This window comes from Pseudopipra pipra, chromosome 1 (genome assembly GCF_036250125.1).
Source record: "Pseudopipra pipra isolate bDixPip1 chromosome 1, bDixPip1.hap1, whole genome shotgun sequence".
Taxonomy (NCBI): Eukaryota; Metazoa; Chordata; class Aves; order Passeriformes; family Pipridae; genus Pseudopipra; species Pseudopipra pipra.
The window spans coordinates 155,246,668-155,268,673 of NC_087549.1; the positions used below are offsets into that span (position 1 = coordinate 155,246,668).

The 22,006-nt window shown below is 51.4% G+C and overlaps 1 protein-coding gene across 10 annotated transcripts in view; it reads left to right on the forward strand.

Annotated features, from left to right (window-relative positions):
- Nucleotides 1-22,006, forward strand: part of MAP4 (microtubule associated protein 4) — a 143,660-nt gene that overhangs the window by 83,461 nt on the left and 38,193 nt on the right. For 7 of the 10 annotated variants that reach the window (XM_064645858.1, XM_064645771.1, XM_064645952.1 and 4 more), the window contains 8 exons: nt 1,679-1,789; nt 2,451-2,579; nt 3,071-3,145; nt 4,056-4,184; nt 6,234-7,076; nt 7,444-7,587; nt 8,363-8,512; nt 9,552-13,847. In XM_064645858.1, the coding sequence (XP_064501928.1) occupies nt 1,679-1,789; nt 2,451-2,579; nt 3,071-3,145; nt 4,056-4,184; nt 6,234-7,076; nt 7,444-7,587; nt 8,363-8,512; nt 9,552-13,847 (5,877 nt within the window). The remainder of the gene's footprint in view (nt 1-1,678; nt 1,790-2,450; nt 2,580-3,070; nt 3,146-4,055; nt 4,185-6,233; nt 7,077-7,443; nt 7,588-8,362; nt 8,513-9,551; nt 13,848-22,006) is intronic. The other 3 variants (XM_064646407.1, XM_064646492.1, XM_064646023.1) reach the window with 2 other exon arrangements.

Below are 22,006 nucleotides of genomic sequence, written 5' to 3' on the forward strand. Positions count from 1 at the left end.
AAACCACATTTCTTTAGGTTTCATGTCCTTAGAGCGTCCTGCAACCAAAACATTCTTCCACTTCTCCCCTTTTTCCCTCTGGAGCAGAGACAGGGTTTAATCCGAGCTGCCCATTTTTCCCACATCATCCAACTGCTGGACAAAGAGGGAAAAACAGCAGCATCTCTTAGTTTTTAAATTGGTTTCAGTCGTGATGATTTTATTTGGTTTTGGTTTTGTTTTCTTTTTTTCCCCTTGTTTTTTGGGGTTGTTTTTTTAGTTGGAAAAAGGGCAGTTGTTTAGTCCTGGCAACACTGCTGTAAACAGCTTGAATTTAAGATATTCTCCACGTTGCTCTGGGGGAAGATGTTGTCTTGGCATCTCAAATGGTCTGACAGGTTTCTAATTCCCTCAGCTCACCTGATTTTGACATCTCAGAGCACTGTGGGCATGGGAACACCTGAAGCTGGGCTGTTGGCCCTGCAGGAAGCACATCTGGCATGAAAATGAGCAACAGCCTTCAACTGAATCCCTGTTAATTGGGCACCTGGGAGAAATCTGGGCAGTGTCTGGAAATGGGCTGTGACAGGAGTTTGGTGAACGGGGAGTCCTTTGGCTCCTGGGTGACACAACATGTGACAGAGTTTGGGAAATGTCCCTCACCCCTGAGAGGCTGTACCTGTCCAGAGAAGTGCCATGGGCACCTGGCACAGGCCAGGCAGGTGTGCCAGGAACCCCCCATTCCTGGCCCAGGAAGGGCTCTATCCCAGGGACAGGTGTGAACCCACAGCCTGGGCTGAGCCCTCAGCAGGGCAGGGGGGATTCTGCCCCTCTGCCCCCTCAGCTGAGCCCCCCCTGCAGAGCTGCTCCAGCCCTGGGAACAGCAGCAGGAGGACGTGGAGCTGCTGGAGAGAGTCCAGAGGAGGCCCCGGAGCTGCTCCAGGGCTGGAGCCCCTCTGCTCTGGAGCCAGGCTGGGAGAGCTGGGGGGGTTCCCCTGGAGAAGAGAAGGCTCCAGGGAGAGCTGAGAGCCCCTGGCAGGGCCTGAAGGGGCTCCAGGAGAGCTGGAGAGGGACTGGGGACAAGGGATGGCGGGACAGGACACAGGGAATGGCTAACAGTGCCAGAGGGCAGGGATGACAGGAACCTTTAACATCTCCTATTCCATGTAGCTCCAAGCTCTGCCCAGCCTTGCCTTGGACACTTCCAGGGATGGAGCAGTCTGCCTGGGACACTGTTCCTTTCCCCTCTGCCTTGTATCTTGGTTAAAATACTGGCCCATCACCCAGTTCCTACTGGGATACAGCTCCTGGCTGGGAGAGCTCACAGGTTCCACTCCTTCCCTTGGTCTGCTCTGGATTTAACTGAGCCGAGCTCAGCTGTCATTCCTTGCTCAGGTGAACTGGATGTGTCCATCAGGACACAAGCAGAGGATTCCTCCTGGAGAGGAGGAGGAGGTTCTCCCTGAACAGCCAGGACCGAAATGCCAGTCAGCTTTCCCTGGGAAGCAGCCTGAGAACTGTCCCTGGTGGGTGGAAGTTGGAATTACGAAGGAGTTTGCCCCTGGTAACCGACCCCGAGAGCAGCTGTCCCTGGGGGTGCAGTGGGGGGGTCAGGGGCACCTTCCCCTCCTGTTCTGATGTTCCTCTGTGCCGTGTCCTCCCCCTGGGGGGTGGCACCGACCTCGCTGTGTCTCCTCAGACCCCTTCAACATGCACAGAGGGGAGAACCTGCCGGATCTGTCCTTCCCTGCTGACGTGAGGAGCGTGCCGCTGGTCCCGGGCCACGGGGAAGCTCCCAGAGACATCCTCGGTGAGTTCCTCCCTCCTGGGCAAGCTGGGGAGTTTCCTCTGGTGCCTTTCATACATATACAGCAAATTATTAAGGTCTTAAGTTCACAGGCCTTTTCTCCTGCTCTGATTTTCATGTCTAAAACTGTTTCCACAGGGTGTTCTTGGGGGTTTTGAGCTATTGGATTATTTTATTAATATTGGATTATCAAGTGATTATTAGCAGGAATTCATGGCAGCAGAAGCAGAAAGCCAAAGGGAAGTAATTTGCCTGTGATGACTGTCTTACACCTTGTTAAAAAGTTCTACATGAATGCAGAATTTATGGTTTGTAAAGCTGAAACAACAGATTTGATACGAACTTGAACTGAAGTGCTTGTGAGCAGAAAGGTCCCAGTGTTGTGTAGACTTGAAATTTAGGAGAGGAGTCATTAATAAATAAAGTAAACAATTCAATAAATAAAGTTAAAGCATTTTATTTTAAACGTTGAAATATTTATTTTAATAAACAATTATTTTAATAAACATTAATTTCAATAGTTCAATGAAGATTTATTTTAACAAAATTATTTTTGAAGTTAAAATATAATAAATAAAGTTAAAATAAGCGTAAATTAATAAATAAAGTAGATTAAAAAAGGTGAAGAGGGCTGGTGATTAACAAAAGGGCTTTGTTTCCTCAGCCCCACACGGCCCTATGATGGTACCTGACCAGCCTTTCTTGGGGCCCATGTATTCCCCTGCAGAGGCTCTGGACCCGTCAGCCTTCATGGGCCTGGACTCAAGCACAGAATTCCTGCAGGACAAAGCAGGTGAGGAGGGGTGTTGGGGTGTCTGGGGGGGCTTGGAGGGTTTGCAGCTGGAAAATCTGAGTTTGGGAGTCGGGGTTGGAAAGTGTCCCGGTGGCACTGGCAGTGGTTGGTGCAGGGGGATGTGCTGAGGGTGGGGTGAGGAAGGTCCCTTCCAACCCAAACCCTGCTGGGATTCCACAGGAGGAGATCCCACAACAGCTGAGGTTGGAAGGAGACTTCTCCAACCCCCCCTGCTCTTGCAGGGCCTCTCAGAGCCACTTGCCCAGAAGAGTGGAGGAAAGAAGCTCCTCTTTTGGGTCGGTGCTTGTAACCCTTCCCTGATGGGAGCTTTCACTGGCAGTAATTGGGGAGGAACAGGATTCCTGGGACCTTTCTTAGAGGGAACTGAAACATCACTTGAGAATGGACTCTCAGACCAGCAGAGTCAAGGCCTTCAGCTGGAAAAGTAAAAGCCCTTCTGGGGCTGGACTGAGTGTTCTTGTTTTCCACAGGTCCTGAAGAATATTGGATGGGAGCTCAGCAGGACATGAAGGGACCAGATGCCTCTTTCTTTGTTGAGCCACCAGGTAGGAACGGTTTTGTCTTCACCTGCAGGAGCTGTAAAGATCTTTCTGAGCAGCAGAAGCAGCTTCTCTGCCTGTCTGCCTTCTCAAGGAACACGAGGCTGTAACGGAGCCGAGCGGGAGCTGACCAGGGAGAGCACTGGTCCTGCTTCTCACATCAGTTTAGGATGGAAATGTGGGTTTGAGAAACTGGGAATGACTTCAGACTGAAAGAGAGCGGGGTTAGGTGGGAGGCTGGGAAGGAATTCCTGGCTGTGAGGCTGGTGAGGCCCTGGCACAGGCTGCCCAGAGAAGCTGTGGCTGCCCCTGGATCCCTGGAAGTGTCCAAGGCCAGGTTGGAGGGGGCTTGGAGCAACCTGGGCTGGTGGGAGGTGTCCCTGCCCATGGCAGGGGTGGGACTGGATGAGCTTTAAGGTCCCTTCCAACCCAAACCAGTCTAGGATTTTGTGCTTAAGTTTCTGGTCACACTTAAATCCTTGGAGCTCCACTGAGATGTTGTTCCATTGGGGATACATCTGTGTTACAAAATTTGATCCCTAATGGGGGTTTTATAGCTGATTTAATGAAGAAGCTGAGAAGAGAATAGTTCAACACCAGTCCTGGTGTTTCTGGAGCTGGTGGCTCCACCTGGGGCTCGGGGTGGATCTGGGAGGCTTTGTAGCACAGCACTCCTCAGCTGTGTTACTTCCCTCAGGCTTTGGGTGTGTTTCCTGGGTGTTGCACAGATTGATTTCCTGAGGATGGACGACAAAAGGCGACTCTGGTTTTCTCTGCCCTGGGGGGGAGGCTGGAGGGAGGGGTTCCCTCCCCGGGGTGGCTGCAGGCAGTGCCTGGGAGGGGGACTCATCCCAGGAGAGGAACCTGTTCTCTGAGAGCTTTCCAGGTGCTCACCCCCCTTGGTTGTGTCTCCCAGTGCCCCCTGTAACCACAGAAGCAATAAAGGCGAGTTTGCCCGAGAGCCCCCCGGCCGTGCCCCCCGGCCCTGCTCCTGCTGCAGGCTCAGCGTTCCCGGGAGAGCCCGGAGCTGCCCACGCACCAAAAGGTAAAGTCCCTCCAGCCTCAGGGTTGGGGCTGGGCTTGGGTCCCTGGAGAGCAGGCTGTGAGGGTGGGAAGACATGGAATTGCCTCTTCTGAGGGAAAGGCAGCGAGGGATTAAGGAATCCTGCTGGGACTGAAGGTTTGGGATCCCTGGGGAGTGCTGGGGAGGAGCAGCAACTCTGCTGGACTGGTCAGCTCCCGTGTCCCCAGTCCAGGAACTGGTTTAATGGTCCTTTACTGTCTCCAGATTTGAGCTTCAGGAAAATGCTAAGGTGTGTCAAGAAGGTGGTTACAACGTGGAATCACGGAATTGGGGTTGGAAAAGCCCTCTAGGATTGAGTCCAGCTGTTCCCCAGCACTGCCCAGGCCACCACTAAACCATGTCCCCAAGTGCCACATCTGCCATGAGCCTGATCTGTACAGAAACACCTCCAGGCCTGTCTGTGTTAAAGGCTCTCTTTAAAACAAAAGGTTTTTAAGGTATTTGTGCAGAGCATCAGACCTGTGGTACCAGTCATTGTCCCATTTCCTGATGCTTTATTCCACTAATTCCCCTCATCCACCAGGGAACATCCATACTGCTTTTAAGACCTGTCTATTTACAGTCTTATCCATCTGTAAAATCACAATCTTGAAATTTTATTTTGGAGAAGATCGTGGTGTCGCTTCAACCACAGCAAAGGCAAACCCAAATGAGGGTGGTGCATGATGGATCTTCTTGGTTTGCTTCACTGAAATACTCCTTTTGTCTAAATGGATCCTTAAATACCATTTTAAAAGAGACCTTTTCCATTTTTCTTATTTCTTTCCTTCTTCAGTTTAAGTACCTAATAGTCATTTTATCTAAATGGATTCTTAAGGACCATTTTAAAAGGCATTTTTTCCATTTTTCCTGTCTGTTTCTGACTTCAGTTTAAGTATCTTACTTAGATTTAATACATTTTCCATTGGTTGGGGAGGATATTTTTAGATGCGACTCAAAAAAAAAAAATCAGTAGAAATTTTATTTTTGTGTAGCATCTCCTCAGCAGTAGGTGGGAGATGTTCAGGTCATGGTGCTGCAGGACATGGAGGATGGGCAGAGCTTGGGGCTGTGGGAATTAGGAGCTGCAGAAGAGAAATCCAGTGCTCCTGGCACCGATAATTTATACAGAGTTGCCTCTAGAAGAGAAATATTTAATAAAAACCGACTGAAAAAACCTCCTTTAAGGGGATTTTATAAAAATGGGAGCTTAAATACGGAGGTTTGATTGTGCTGTGAGGTGACAAATGTTGGTTTGGAATTACCAGCTCAGTGTCCTGGGAGATACTGTGTGGAAAATGAACGAGGCCAATTTGGTCAGGAAGGAATGGAGGGATCTGGGAATTCACAGGATGACTGTTGTGTCAGGAGTGCCTTAAGCTGCAGCACCAAAGCACCCCCTGACAGCACAAGCCATGTTTAAAATGAAATGTGTGTGGCTTTGGAGTGTCCCGGGACTTTTTCCGCTGTTGGAATTCCCAGCTGGGCTCATAAAGGTGATTCCACATTTTCTGTGTCCTGCTTATAGAGGGAAAAACAGGTTGCCCAGAGAAGCTGTGGCTGCCCCTGGATCCCTGGAAGTGTCCAAGGCCAGGTTGGAGCAACCTGGGCTGGTGGGAGGTGTCCCTGCCCATGGCAGGGGGTGGCACTGGATGGGCTTTAAGGTCCCTTCCAAACCATTCTGGGATTCTCTGCAACCCCCTGGCTGTGATTCCTGTCCATATTCTGCTGGAATGTGTTCCTGGCACTGGATCCAGCAGCTCTGTGGCACCAGAGAGGTTTCAAACCCAGCGAGTCCCTGTTTGGCTGCTGGGTGTTGGGAGCAGAGGGATGTCCCTGCAGCCCGGGCACCAACGTGGGGCAGGAGGAGCACTCAGGGGACAGGAACACGGGGACAGCTGGGGTGCCCTGGGCTGAGGGGGCAGCAGGGGATGCTGAAGGACAAGAGGGGAGGCACAAAGTCATACAGCACAGGGTCAGGTGTTTCCATCTGCACTCCCATTGATTCTGTGCCCTGTGTGTCCCTGGCAGGTGCAGCCCCCGAGGCCAGGCCCGTTCCTGCAGAAAAAGCTGGCTCTGTCCATGCAGGAGACACCAGCCCTGCCCAAGCTCTGGATGCTGGATTTGCACCCTCAGCAGCAGCCAGCCCTTTCCAGGCCATGGATGTTGGGTTTTCTCCTGCCCCTGAAGCCAAGTCTCCCAAAGCTGTCAATGACAAATCCAGTCCGGGGACAGACCTTGGCTTCTCCCCCACAGCAGATGCTCCATCCCACCATGCCATGGATTTGGGGTTTGCCCCAGCAGCAGCTGTGGAATCCCACCATGCCATGGATTTGGGATTTGCCCCAGCAGAAGGTATGGAATCCCACTATGCCATGGATTTGGGATTTGCCCCAGCAGCAGATGCAGAACCTCCACATGCCTTGGATTTGGGATTTGCCCCGGCAGCAGATGCTCCATCCCACCATGCCTTGGATTTGGGGTTTGCCCCAGCAGCAGGTGTGGAATCCCACCATGCCATGGATTTGGGGTTTGCCCCAGCAGCAGATAATAAACCTAACCACACCATGGATTCGGAGTTTGCCCCAGCAGCAGAAGTCAACCATCACCATGCCGTGGATTTGGGATTTGCTCCAGCAGCAGATAATAAATCTGACCATGTTATGGGCTCTGAGTTTGCCCCAGCAGCAGAAGTCAACCACCACCATGCCATGGATTCTGAGTTTGCTCCTGCAGCAGAAGCCAAGCCTCTTCCCACCCTGGATTCTGGAGCTGTCCCTGCAGCTGACCCCAAAATTGCTGTGCCTGGAGAGCTGGGGACATCTGGGTCTGCCCTTCAGCAAGACAGGTCTCCCTTGGACAAGTCTCCTGCAGGTGAGTCTGTGCCTGAAATCCCGGAGTGACGGGATAATTCAGGTTGGAAAAGCCCCTGACAACCATCACATCCAAGGGTTGGTTTGCTTGGCCTGAAAGCCCTTGGGGAGAGCTCAGTGCTGCTCTCAGGGGACACAGGAGGTGCTTCCCGGGGGCTCTCCGTGAGAAAATACACAGCTAGAATTTCTTGATGGTTTTGGTTGTTTTCCCTGGGCATTCTCAGCAGTGCTCTCTGTTTTTTGGGCAGCCACAGAGACATGCTGGCTCATCCCTGTTCTTGTGGGAAATAAGAATTAAGAGAGGAAGTGGTTTTTATCTCGTTCGAGCCAAATTTAAAATGTGAATTTTTTTTTTTTATTCTTTGCAGAAGCAACGGCAAAGGTGGACCAAGAATCCAAAGTCCCAGAAGCTCGTGTGGATCATTTAGAGGACACCAAGGACACCAAACCCCCTCCCAGCCCCTCCAAGGAGCCCCTTCCCGGGCAAACCAACCACCTTCCGGAACCAGCAGGTGGGAAATGCAAAGCCCAGGACAAAACTGGGTCACCAGCTCCTTCTGCCCCACCACAGGCACTGCTTCTCTTTGCCCTTAGCAAAGAAAATGCAACAAAAGTTGAATTTCAAGCAGGTTTTTCGTGTGTGCTGACCAAGGGCTGTTATAAATCCATGTTAACCTTAACATTTGAAGTTACCTTCATATAACTTGTCTTTTTCTTCCTCATCCGTGGTTGTTGTACCAATGTCTGTCATCATCTTCCTTCCTATTTAGAATTTGAATAAAATTAATTACAGGGAGAACTGTTCTCCCATGTAATTATGGCTTATAAATGGAACTTTGGTGTAATTACACGTAGCAAGGGCTGGTGTGGTGTCTGCAGGAATACACTGTGAGGTAGAGATGAATTCAAGGTGCTCAGCATTAGCCAGGGACTCCAGACTGATAATGGAGTTTATTCTGGATCTGAATTCCAGTGGGAATCTGGGACAGTCTGAATTAGGATGATTACAAAGAGGGAAAAAACCCAAACAAACACCCTGTGCTTAAGCCTGAAACAGTCTCTGCTTCGTGTTTTGCCTCCACCTTGGCATGTCTTGCAAAATATAAAATTGCTGCTTAAAATCGGTTTGTGAGGAGATAAGATAGGGTAGAAAACCACGTCTCAGAAGCTTCATTCCTATTAAACATAAAAGTAGCCCTGTCCCCTTCCCAAGGGACTGTCTTTATCTGCAGCCTCCCTGAACTGCTGAGACCTGAAGCTTCCTGTCCCTGTTTTTTCATGTTCCAGCTCCAGCAGAAGCAAAAGAAGACGTTGCACTAGAAAATAAAGACCTTCCAGAAAAGTCTGTCCCTGCTGTGGTTGTGGAGGCACAGAAGGAGGAGCCTGAGCACAACCACGTGGAACCTCAGCAAGGAGAGGCCCTGCCAGAGCCCACAGGTAGGACATGGATAGTGATTCCATTTTTCCATGGAAATTGTCTCCTCTCTGAACTGCTCACCCTTCCCTCCTGGCTGTGGGGCCACCTGAGCAAGCAGGAGTCTCTTTGGTGTGGTTTTCTGAATTCCTGGTGCTGGCCTTGCACTTCCCTCTGGTCCCTGCCCTCTGAAAGACTCTTTTCCCCTCCATTTCCAACTGAACCCCCCAATCCGTGTGCTCCAAGTACTTTCTCACTGGGACTGGCTCACAGCTGCTCTGCTGGAGGATGAAAAGCTCACCATGTCTTTGCCATCACCACTGGCTTTTTATTTGGGTGTTAAAAGGACCATCAATCCTTGCTGCAGTATTCCCAGTGAGGAGTTCCAAATTGAGTTGTGTAACTGCCGAGGGAAGGTGTCATTGTTTTCCTGCCTCTCCAGGAGCTGGTGGTGCCACACTGGTCGTGGAGGTGGATTTGTGGGCCAGGGCTAAGTGACAAATGACTGATGCTCTCTAAAACTCAGTGGCTTTGGGGCTGAGGGAGCCCTGAAGGGACACAGCAGGTGACTTTGGGACACAGGTTCTGCCTCCCACTGCTCCCACCCTGGTGCTGGGGGAAGCTTGGCTCTCATCCCCTCCATCTCTTCCAATCTTTCCACTAAACTTCTGTTTTCCCAGTCTGGAAGGATGCCAGCTGGAGATATAAAAAGTCTCTCTCTTAATCTTGTCTTGCTCAGACAAAATGGATCCTTAATGCATTTTTAAAGAGCCGTAGCATGTCCTTACAGGAACTGGTGCTTTTTGGTGGGGTAAGAGCTTCTGGCAGGACTTATTTTTAAAGGGCATTGACCACGTGTTGGAAGTAATTAAGTAGGTTTTGGGGGTAAATGTCTCCCCCAGCCCTACCGAGGTGCCTTTAGTGTGGTGTCAGTGCTGGAAATCCAGCCCACGTGACTGTACGGCCCGTTTGGGATGGCTAAAGTCACATAAATAGTATATTTATTGTTTTCTTAGCAAGCAAATAGTGGCTTTGATGTTTGAGGAGGCTTCTGTATTCCAGGTCTTCCCACTGCACAAGTCAGGCAAGCTCCCAAATCCAGCGACCGCGGGTTTGGTGGAGCAAAAGCTGCCCCAGTGCCTCTCACAGCTGTGCCAGAGGAACAGCCAGTAGGTCTCCCAGAGCAGAAGAGCCCTGACCCCGTAGTGGAGCTCGGATGTGGTGCTGGAGCCTCCCCTCGCAGGAGGGTCCCAGCCAGAAAGGCAGCCCATGGCCCCTCGGGGTCTGTGGAGAGCTACGGGGACCCACCCCGGGAAAACTGGGATTTGGAAGGTGCCGTGGGGAAGAAAAAGAAAAAGAAACCCAAGCAAAGGAGGAACCAGCTGCCGAGAGCGATGGAGTTCTGGGATGGAAATGGAAGAGCCCCCGGAGCTCCCGGGAATTCTACCTTTGGTGCCGCACTGCAGGAGCCGGGGGTGTGTCCCGGAATGCCTGGAGCTGCCTCTGCAAGCAGAGCTTTGGATGTGCCAAAGGATGCTAAAATAACAGCTGGGAGTCATGTCCTGGATGAGCAGAATGCCTCCTCGGTGCCAGCACCGGGACAGCAGGCCCAGAAATCCCGAGTGCTGGATGCCAGGCCTGGGGATGTCCCGAAAACAGAGGGAAGGAGAGGTGAAAGCTGGATGCTGGAATGTGAAGGCAAGAGCAAAGAGGTTCCCTTGGAGCAGGTGGGCAGGACTAAGGTGGGGGAATCTGTCCCAGCAAAGGCACCCACCAAGCCTCTGGAAAGGGATTTTCCTGATAAAAAGGAGAAGAGGGAGGATAAGGAGCCCAGACGTGCTGACCTGGTCAATGTGAGCAAAGCAGAAACTCCCTTACAGAGCAAACCTTTGGAATTGCTCCTTCCTGATAAAAACAAGGAGCCTAAAACCACATCTGCCAGTCAGGAAACCCTCAGTGACACTGTCCATCAGCCTTCCCGTGGGGCTCTGGAAGCAGCAGCAAAGAAAAGCTGGGAAAAAAGCAAAGGGGTTGGGAATGAATCCCTCAGAGAGGCTGGGCTGGAGGACAGAGTTCCTGCAGAGCCAAAGGCAGCTGGGGAGACTAAACCAGTGCCAGAGGGAGGACTGAAGACCCCAAGAGATGCTGCTAAAGGGCCTCTTGCACCCTTGGCTTCCCCAAAGCCTGAGGAGGCTCCTGCTCCACAGGACGGGAAGGCCAACGGTGTTCCCGATGCTCCCACACGTCCCAGCCCTGCCGAGGCACTGGGCAGGGGGGTGGCAGCAGATTCCCTGGATCAAAACAAAGGGAAAGGGTTTGGTGCTTCAGAGCAGCAGGCTGGCAAAGATCCCTGTTTGACACACGGGATGGACAGGCCCAGAAAAAAGCGCGGGGAAGGGAAGGGCAAAAGGATGAAAAGCTTCCCTGAGCACATGGTGCTCTCAGAGGATGGGAGCAGAGCCCCTGAGGGAGGGAGGGGGGATGAGGCCGGGAAAGAAACAGCTTATCCCGAGAGAGACCAAGGTTTCCCTGCCAGGGGACACCCCCCAGGCAGCTCTGCCCAGGCCTGGCCTGCAGACAAGCCCAAAAAAAGGGGCAGCGATGGAAGGAGTAAAAAAGGGGAAAGAGGTTTTTTCCAGCAGCCTTTCCTTGAGAATAAGATGGAGCCAAGTGGTTTTCCTGAGCTGTCCAATAAAGCTAAGGAAGTCAGTGATAAGGGCAGAGAGGGGGGTTGTGTCACTGCTGGGTGTTTGCAGGAGGATAGAACTAAAATGCAAAGGCCAACTGAGGTGGTGCCAGGGGAGATGAAAGAAAACACTGGGAAAGATGAAAAAGCTGATTTGGGGGCTTTGGCCCAACCTTTGCTGCTGGAGAGCAGGAGAGAGGAAGCCAAATGTCCTGCCCTGGGTGACACCATCAGCCAGACAGAAGAGGTGGATTTGGGTAAAAAAGGCAGAGAGGCCGGAGGTGCTGCCAGGGAATCCCTTGGGATCAGCTCCAGTGGGACACGGGAGGCAGAGAAACCCAGGAAGAGGAGCAGTGATGGGAAAAGGAAACAGCCTGACAAGACTTTGGGGCAGGCAGCTGTCCTGGGGGCTGGGGGGGACACGGGCCAGGAGAAGGTGGCTGGAAGCAGGAAGGAAACGACCTTGGATAAGGAGGTGTCTGGTTTGGAAAGAGGGAATCTGGCAGAGGTGCTGGGCAGGCCTGAAATCCAGGGTGGCAATAGGAGTGCCTCTCATCAGCCAGTTCTTTCAGGTCATAAGGTGGAGACATCAGAGCCAGGAACAGGCAGTGCTAAAGAAACTTGGCCCATGAATACAGGGAAGGATCCAGGTAGATCCCAGCCTCTCCCAGAGCACAGGGCTGGGACACACAGTCCCACCAGGGAAGTGGGGATGGACGAGACCAAGAGTAAAACTAGAGATGTGAAAGGCAGAAAGGCTGAAAATAGTCCTGAGCTGGGTCCAGGTGACATCCCTGCAGTGGGAAATGTTAACCAAACTCAGTCTGAGAAGGGCAAAGGGGCTGGTTCCGGGACTCCAGAGGCTCTGCTGGATGACCTCAGCATTCCTGCCAAAGGACAGGCTCCTGCTTTGCCTCTGGAACCACAGAAATCACCCACAGGGAGCAAAGAGAAACACAAAAAGCTGGAGCCTGAGCCTCAACAGCCATTTGTGCTGGAGCAGAAGGCAGGAGCAGGGACGAGCCCTCCTCGGGACACAGAGATAAGGGGCAAACCTGAAGGTCCCAGTCCTTCCAGCAGGGACAGAAATCCTACCCCAGAGCACCCAGCAGTGGCAGATCCCACTTTGGGCCTGGTTACTGAGAGATCTAAAAAGAGGGGTTATGATGGGAGCAGTAAAAAGACCAGAAGTGCCTCCAAGCAGCCCGTTCTTCCAGAGACAGATCCAGGCAGGGGTGAAGCACTGCCTGCCCTGGGATCCCAGCTGGAATATGGGGTGGAAGACACGGATTTTGTAGATGAAAACAGAAATATTAAAAACTTCCCCACTGGCCCTCAAAAGCTTTGGAATAATAAAGGAAGTGACCTCCAATCCTTGGCTGAGAGCACAGTAACTGGCCCTGGGAATGAGGGAGATGCTTCCTCTGGCTTCCCAAAGCAGAGAGATGGGGGTGCAGGGAGTGGGGGGCTTCCTTCCCCTGCTCCTCCTGCTCCTGCTCCTGAAGCACTGGCAGAGAAAAGCAGCAAAGAGCCCGGAGCTGGTGCTAAGGAGGAGATACAGACCCAGGAAGGTTGTGAGCAGCCCGTCCATCTGGGACACCAAGAACCCGGAGAAGAGGCTTCAAAGAAAGGTGGGCAGAGCAGAGAGGCTGGTTCCCAGGGTGGCAGTGGGGCAGGGAAACCACTTGCATTGGCTCCTGCAGCCAGACAGCATGTTCAGTCAAAGGAGGATGGAGTTCACCCTTCTCCTGTGGAAAAGGTGGATGATAAAGAAGTAAAACCCACTGATAAAAAGCACAACACTGACAAGGCTTCCTTGGAGAATAAAGCTGGAGGGGCTGAGCTGGGTGGAGGCAAGAGGAGTGAGAAGAGCTCACTCAGCCAGCCAGGGAGTGTGGCTGAAGCTGAGGCTGCTCATTTAAATGTGACAGCTGCCCAAACAACCCAGATCAGTCCTAAAGAGAATAAAAAAGGTCCCTCTCAGCCTGCAGAGGAGGGGGATGCTCTTGGTGGCAAGGCACATCTGAAGGAGGCTCCGGTGTTGAAGTCTGAGGTAGATAAACCTCAAGACACAACCAAAGAAAGGGAATCCCAAGACACAACCAAAAAAAGGGAATCCCAAGACACAACTAAAGAAAAGAAATCTCGAGACGCCACCAGAGAAAAAGAAACTCATGACACAACTGAAGAAAAGGGATACCAGGAAAAAACTAAAGAAAAGAAATCTCAAGACACGAATAAAGAAAAAGAAACTCAAGACACAACCAAAGAAAAGGAATCTCAAGAAACAACCAAAGAAAAAGAAACTCAAGACGCAACCAAAGAAACTCAAGAGGCAACCAAAGAAACTCAAGAGGCAACCAAAGAAAAGGAATCTCAAAGCACAACTAAAGAAAAGGAATCTCAGGACACGAGTAAAGAAGAAGAATCTCAAGACGTGCATAAAGACAAGGAATCTCAAGACACAACCAAAGGAAAAGAAGAAGGGTGTGAACAAAAAGCTGTGCAGGAGGCGAAGAAGGAGCGAGTTAAAGCAGCAGAGCAGCTCAAAGGCTACATGAGACCCACCAAGAGCCGGGGGGTGCCGGCGCCGCCGGCCAGGTCAGCTCCCGACAGAGCCGTGCCCAGGCAGCCCCGAGCCCCTGGAGCGCCCCGGCCCCGGCCAGACAAAGGTGTGTGTTTGCCCCCCGAGCTCCCAGCAGGATTAATCCAGGCCTTGCTGTTTGTCAGTGCCTTGGCATGACCCCGGCTCCGTTAATCCGGCGAGCGCGGCATGGCGGGGGGTTGTGGCTGCTCTGGAGGGGCTCTGGTGCTGCTTGCCTGTCTCACAGAGCTGATTCCCAAACTCCAGAGGCCTGGCAGCTCGGGCTGACTTCCAGAACTCATTCCCACTTAGTTTTACATCTGTTGGGGATATTCCAGTGACCCGGCACTTTGGCTGTCACGGCACCTTGGGTTCTTGCCACCCAGGCCACAAAGGGACCTTCCCCTGTGGTCCCTGAGCAGCTCCATGTGCCACTGCAGGCAGGGCCAGAGTATTCCAGTGGCAGGGAATGTTCTGGGTCGCTGTCGAGGTGCTGGGTTGGTTTGTCCTGCCTCTGACTAACTGCAACCAGCTGCTCCTCCTGCAGCTGGGTCTTGGCTTTGGCTTGAGCTGCCTTGAACCACTTCATCTGCAGAACGGGTTTCCTTCTGGAGTAAAACTCTTTTCTGAAGCAGCTGTAACAAAACAGTGGTGGGGCTGAGGTAAATTTTCAGATTTTCTCTCTCTGTGGAGACTTTGGAGGGGCTGGTTCAGCAGCTCCTCGCTGTTCCCCAGGGAACCAGGTCCCTGTGCTCCCAGGAAACGAGATGGAATGAGTTTCAGAGAATTGAGGTGAAGCTCGTAGAAATTTTGAAATGGAGGATATAATGTGGATAGAGGGGAAATCAAAACTATTCCGGTGCTTCTGCTGATTCCAACCCTTCCTCAGAAGGAACTGGCACCTCTGTGAGTTCTGCTCTGCCGAGGTGGTCGGGAGGTTGATCCCTGCCCTCAGGTGCTCTTGGTTTTTGCCTTGTCATCAGGCATGAAAAGTTTGCTCCTGCTCCTGCGGAGTTTCTTGCTGCCAGTTTGCATGAGGCAGCCACTAACTCACCCAACCAGAGCTCCCGAGTGCCTTAACACGCTGCTCAGGTTTTTGAGAGGTTCTGTAATTTTAATGAGTGTTGCATAACCTGAAGTAGTTCTATTTTCGTGGAAGTGGTGTTCTCTGCATGAACTTGTGCCTGCAGAAGTGATGCTCTTTGGTGCATGATGCAACAACATAAAGGCAGAGCTGAAGGCAGCATCTTTTACAAAACCCAACATTTCTTCAGAGCCTTTCCATTGTGTGCCAGGAGTTCTTGTTCCCCTTTGCTCACTGCTGTATTCAAGGGAGCAGGATTTTAGTGGCAGATCCAGGCAGAAAGGAACACTCCTCCTGAGCATCTCACCCAGGTAACACCAATTGAAGGACTGAAGGGTTGAAGTACCTGGTTCAGGTAGCAATGTGTGAGTAAGTTGCTCCACACTTTGCCCCTGAGAGTTGCCCTGACGTGAGTTTGCACAGGGCTTTGATAAGATTCTGCTGCCTTCATCCTTTCAACACTGTGTAGATTCAACAGTTGGCTGGTTGGGTTTTTTGAGAGGAGCTCAGAATGACCAGCTCTGAGTCCACCCAGAGGGTGGTGGGCACTGCCCAGGCTCCCCAGGGCAGTGGGCACGGCCTCAAGGCTGCCAGAGCTCCAGGAGGGCTTGGACAACGCTCTGAGGGACAGGGGGGGATTGTTGGGGTGTCCTGGGGTGACTGAGCTTGTTCTGGAACTGTTTGTTGCTGTGTTCCCACAGCAGTTTAAGGTGCTTTGCCATCCACAGAATCCCTGAGGCTGGAAAAGCCCTCCCAGCCCATGGATCCCCCCTGGGCCCCATCCCCACCTTGTCCCCAGCCCAGAGCACTGAGTGCCACGGCCAGTCCCTCCTGGGACACCTCCAGGGCTGGGCACTCCAAACCTCCCTGGGCAGCCCCTGCCAAGGCCTGAAATGCAGACACATCAGCGAGGCTTTTGTCTCCCTTTCCATCCCTGCCCAGCTCCCACGGAACAGCTGCTCAGTGAGTTGCAAAATGACAGCAAAACCCGTCCTGAATCCCTCAGTTGGCACAAGTGGTGTGGAAGGGCCTTGGGCTGGGACTGAGGGGGGAACAGGGAATTCACACATCAGCTGCACCCGAGTCAAACCAGAGATCAGTGAGGGGAAAGGTGTTGGGATTCATGACCATGATGAATGTGCTTGTTTACTGACAGAGAATCAGGGAATTGTTAAGGTTGGAAAAGACCTCAAAGATTGAGACTGACCATTAACCCCAGCACTGCCAAGGCCACCACTAAACCCCATTCCCAAGTGCCACATCCAACCCCTTCCAGGGATGGTGATTTCACCACTGCCCTGGGCAGAGCTACAGAGATCCAGGAGGTCGTTGTTAAGGTCCAGGTGTCTCTGTGCCTGTCTGTTTGTCCTCCAGGAGGTCATTGTTAAGGTCCAGGTGTCTCTGTGCCTGTCTGTTTGTCCTCCTGTTGTGGTAACCCTTGGATGCTCAGAGGTTTTACACTTTGGGCAGTTGCCAGAACTTGGCCAACACTCACCCAGATTTGCCAGGCAGGACTTGGAGCTCATACTTGGCACCTGATAGAATCCTCATAGAATGGTTTGGGCTGCAAGGGACCTCAGAGCCCATCCAGTGCCACCCCCTGCCATGGGCAGGGACACCTCCCACCAGCCCAGGTTGCTCCAACCTGGCCTTGGACACTTCCAGGGATCCAGGGGCAGCCACAGCTTCTCTGGGCAACCTGTGCCAGGGCCTCCCCACCCTCCCAGCCAGGAATTCCTTCCCAAAATCCCACCTAACCCTGCCCTCTGGCAGTGGGAAACCATTCCCCCTTGGCCTGTGCCTCCACCCCCTTGTCCCTTTCCATCTTTCTTGTCATCTCCCTTCAGGTTCTGAAGCCATTTTTCTTTCCCCTGGTGGGCAGCCAGTGATGTGCTCCCAGATTAAAGCACTTTGGAGGATCCCCTGCTGAAGTTCAGTAATGAAATCCCTTTAGCCAGGCTCCCATGTCCCACGTGTGTGTTCTGCAATAACAGGACACTTTCCTGAGCACGTCAGCTCCTGTGTGTGCTGTTAAAATAGGTCCCAGGACTGTGATGTCCCTTGGGAGTCATGGCAACTGTGATGCTGCAGATTCCTCTCCCTGAGGATCCATCTTCTCTAAATCAGGCCTTGCACACTTCTGTAATTTTATTTTTTTCTATTTTTGGCTTTGCAGTTTAAAGTTGAGAAACCTTGGCTAAAAGGCTGATCATGCAATTTGAATTTTAATCCCTTATCCCTCTTTGGGATTTATTTCAGCGTCTCATTTTTGTTGTTGCCATTGTAGGAACTGCCCCAGCATCTTCTGGAAAATTGTTTTTTACCTTTTCCTGTCAGGAGGCAGCTGGGAAGATAAACAAAACACGACAGACACTGTCAGCCTTCAGCGTGGCTGAACCTTTCCTTTGTGTGAATTAAAACTGAAATTGGGAATGATAGGTAAAAAGCAGGGTCCTAAATTCTGTACTTCCCAGCAGGTGCCTTGGCCAGTGCAGGGCTGGGAGTGAGGAATGTTTAAGGGAGGAGATGGTGGAAGGTTCTCCCTCAGCCAGGGTTGGCCCGTGTCGTTCCGCTGACATCCCTCTCCCTCTGCTCCCCAATCTGTATTTCCACATGGAACCTGGCAAAAGATATTTTTTCTTCCTCCAATCTGTCCTTAGAGAATAGTCCATTTTAAAAAAAGAAATCAATTTGTTTCAGTGTTTTGGGGGCTGTATCCTCTTATGGATTTTGATTTGTGTAATCTGTTCAGCCAGGGGCCATCTCGTGTCTGTGGCAGCCACGCTCCAGGGCTGGAGGCTCTGGGCACAGAGCTCACTGCACAGCTCCTGGTGCTCTAGTCCTGAGTTATCCCCCCACGTCTGGGCTGGAGGGGCCTGTTGAAGTGGTCACCTCATCCTTAGATCCCTCTTTTCCTGGATCTCCCATCCATCCCATCCCTGGCTGATGCCCATTGCCACAGTCCCCCTCTGGAATACAGGGCAGATTTCTCAACATCTGGATCCCTTGTGTGTAAATAAAATACATTTAAAAGCAAGAAATCCCCATCCCTGTTTAATGACAGGATTTGCTTTTCTTTTACAGCCACAACAAAGCCCTTGCTCTAAATACTTTCTTTTCCTGACTGTTTTCCTTTATTTTACGTGGGTTCAGCATTCCCACAGCAACCTTTCATTCACATCGTGTCTGGAGTTCTCCTGGGGGACCCCAAACTGTAATTGGGTTTGTCTGATGGGAATCAATCAGCTGAGTGAACACTGAACAAGGTGGAGCTGCAGGCTCTGACCTGAGATCATCATCCAGCACCTCACAGGAACAGAGGTGCTTTAGCAGTGCTTTTGGAATGGTGGGAACCTCATCACATTGTGGCCTGCTCGTTAATTAAAGACCTGTTAATTGTCCCAGTTAGGTGTGTGAGAGAACTGAAGCCCAAAGGGTGTCAGCAGGCAGTCCCCTCAGTGTGGGATGTGTCTGGGAGGAGAACTCTGCCACTCCCAGCTCTCCCCCTGCCTTTGGCCCTCCTGGCTGTGCTTGGTTCAGCTCCAGCAGAAGGTTTGGTTGAGGTGTTGGTTCTGTACCCAAGCTGAGCTCACAGGATGTTTTTCCAGAGCTGCAGCTCACTGATTCCAGGGGCTCAGAGGCCTGTTTGCACTGATCCAACAGATTCATGGAATGGTTTGGGTTGGAAGGGACCTTAAAGCCCCTCCAGTGCCACCCCCTGCCATGGGCAGGGACACCTTCCACCAGCCCAGGTTGCTCCAAGCCCCGTCCAACCTGGCCTTGGACACTTCCAGGGATCCAGGGGCAGCCACAGCTTCTCTGGGCAACCTGTGCCAGGGCCTCCCCACCCTCCCAGCCAGGAATTCCTTCCCAATCTCCCATCTAACCCACCCTCCTTGTCGTGTCCCAGGGCCCTGAGGACGTTCATTTGAGGGTTGCCCAGCCCAGCTGTGTCCCACTGCACATGCCCAGATGTTTTCCCAGTTGGTTTGGTGCCATTTTACATCCACACTTGGTTTCTCTGCAGCTGGATGGGCTCGTGCCCAGCTCTCCCTTTGAGCTGGCACCCCCATCCTTGGCCGTACTTCCAGGTTTCATTCCCTTCCAGGTTTCATTCCCTTCTTTTATTTCCTATTCCTGCTCGACCTCGACACTTGGGATTTTCAAGAAAAGCTGAGATTTAAATAAATGCACTTTTCTGGCTGCAAATTCTGCCCCATTGACTCTTGGTCACGTTTCCTTAGTGGTGCAGTTTAACTTTCAGGGAAATCTGAATTCCAGGTCTCATCTTTCTTGGCTGTTGTTGCCAGTTCGTGGTTTGTGTATCATTCAGTGGAGTTTGCTTTGCCCCTTTTCACTTTCCACTGTCAAATACTCCTACAATAACCAAATGCTGGTAATAATTCGAGTTGGAAACACTCTTGAGTGTGTGTTAATTCTGGTTTTGGCTGATCTCTGATTTTTAATGGATCCCATGTAAATTCTACAGCAGGATTTGATCTGTAAATGACCCGTCCTATAAAACATGAGGCTGTTTAAGGGCTGTACAGCTCCACACCTTTGAAATGGTAAGCTTGTAGTGCAAAGTTCTGATGGTGAGAGTCCTAAATATTCCAGCTTTATCCTTCAGCCTGGTTTCTTGCAGAGTGTGGGATGAAGTGAAGCGTGAGTTCAGCAGGAGTGTCGGGCTGGTTTTGCACTTGGAGCAGCACAACCCGTGTGTGTGTGTGAGCACAGGGCCCAGGGAGGGGGTAAATCCCAGTTCTGGGGACACACAGAGCGTGTCCTCGTGGTTTGCTCCCTCTGATCACTGCTATTGGGAATAACTCCTAATTGGAGGTCACGTGGCCGCTGCTGGCAGGAGGAGCTCAGCATCCTGGAAAGGGAGGTTGCCTTAGAAACCAGCACAAGAGGCTGCACAGGAACGATGGGGGGAGATTAAAGGAGAAAAAATCAGAGGCATTAGCAGGGATAAGTAATAGCTTCAGGAGTGAGGCAAAAATAGAAGCACTAGGCTGATTCATCTGCTGAGGCTGGGAGCTCTCAGATTGGGCATTAGTGGTGACGTGGGGTGTAGTGATGTGCCCGCTCCGGGGGCTGGCACGGCCCTGCTCCACCTGGCCCAGGCCAGGGAAGGGCACAGGGATCCTGTGGGGATGTCTGCCCTTGGAAAAGGATCGTGTGCAGGGGGACAATAAAAGCATCAGGGAAGGTCTGAGCAGCTCAGATAAACCACTGGCTGGTGCTGGGATGATCTGGGCTGAGCGTGCTCGGCGTCCCTGACAGGCTGATTTGTGTCAGCTGGACCTGCAGGAAAAGACAGGGTTTAGTGGTGATAAGAGGATGTGAACAGGGAAAACATACCCTTCCTCCCCATGAAACAGGTCCTGTCTCACCACTGGGAGGGTGTGAGAAGCTTCAGGCAGTGGGTGAAGCTCCATGTCCAGGAGCTGGACCGGGGCCTGACTGACAAGAGCTCGTAAGGATTTCACTGCTCTTATCTGACTTGAAAGATGGGGGAGAGCCCAAAGGACTGTGAAACCCCAGATTTGGTATTTGAGGACTGTGAAATCTTCCTCAAAGTTGAACTGAGGATAAAAGCAGTGGTTGGGCTTACTGTCAGGGTGTCTAAGTCACCCTTCCAACCCAACTCTGCTTCAGTGTGAGCCCTTTATCATCTGAGTTGCTTTTCAAGATCTCTTTATCCTGAACATCCTCCCACACTTTCTAGCTTATCTTCACTGACTAGTTTCCTTTGTAATTCTTCAGAAAATGTAGGGTTTGTAAGAATCCAAAGGAACAACGGGGCCCAAAGCTGTGAGGGCTGCTGGTCACGGCTTGGGAGTGGCCATTCCTGGCCTTGCTGGGATCTCAACCACCATGGCACAGCTTCAGGAGCAGAATATTAATGAATTCAGATTTAAAAAAGATAATCTGGCAGCAGGTAGAGGCTGGGGCACTGGAACTGGGGAGGAATCAGGGAACAGTGTGCTGTGGGCAGGTTGAAAAGCTCTCGGTGAGTGAACTCTGCATTACCTCCATTAATGTTCTGAGAGATTAAATATTAGATGACTTTAGAGATTTTTCATGGCTAAGCACTCTCCTGCTTCTGAGGAGCCCAGGTATTGAATAGGGTTCATTTCCTGCATTAACAAATATTATTTAATAAAGCAGCAGTGGTGGCTCTTCCTGGCTGTCCATCGACAGTGTGAGTCAGGCCTTTCTCTCCAGGGATGCAGGTCCCTTCCCTGATCCCAGGCTCTGAGGTACCAGCCCCAAAATCAAAGAGGGTTTTCTTCTCTCTTATCAATGGTTTGCTTTAAAAAAAAATCAAATACAAAGCCCTTGGGTGGTTTCAGAGAGCTCTCCAGACCTGCCCTCGCTCCTGGGGAAGTGCTCTAAGGGATCTCTGATGGATTGAGATTTCCTGTAAAAAACTCCTGGTTTGGATTGACTCAGTGGTGGAGGAATAACAGTAATTACACAGGATTAGAGACTCCCAGGTCTGCCAGTCTGGGGAGCAGAACAAGTACTTTCAGAGTGAGCAAGTGCTTGCAAACATTAGTCCCACATCAGCGAGGAGGGAGAACACAAGCCGAGAGCTGAGAGCCCATTTTCCACCAGCAAGACACCTCTGAGTGTTTTAGAGCAGAGAAAAATCATTGAGGTTCTTTGAGGAGTGAAGGTTGTGGGTGGAACTATTCTGGTTAATTAGGGGCTGTCAGGAAAGATTCATCTAACTTACAGTTCCTTAGTCATTGTTTTTAAATATAGCACTGCCTTAAATCCAGAGCTTAAATACAAGCAGATAAATGTGTGGATTGTAGCATTTCTCACAGCAGGTTCAATTCAGGGGGCGTAGAGGAACTTGCAGGCTCTGGGGATAAAAATACATTTCTCTCAGTTCAACTGGAGCAGGGGAGGCCTTTTCCATCAGCTCTGAGGACAGCGTTCTCTCCCCGAGTGGAATGTATCGATATCCGCAGCGGTCGATGGGTTCTGACCCTGGTTCAGAGAGGGAAATTTGCCTTAGTCAAGGATTAATCTGCATCAGGCACTTAAGAATAAAAGATGAATCTGCAGTTTGGTGCTAATGCAGTTTCCAAACAATCCCCAGCCCAATTTGACGAGGGGAACTGTGTCCAAATCAAGGCTCCCAGTCA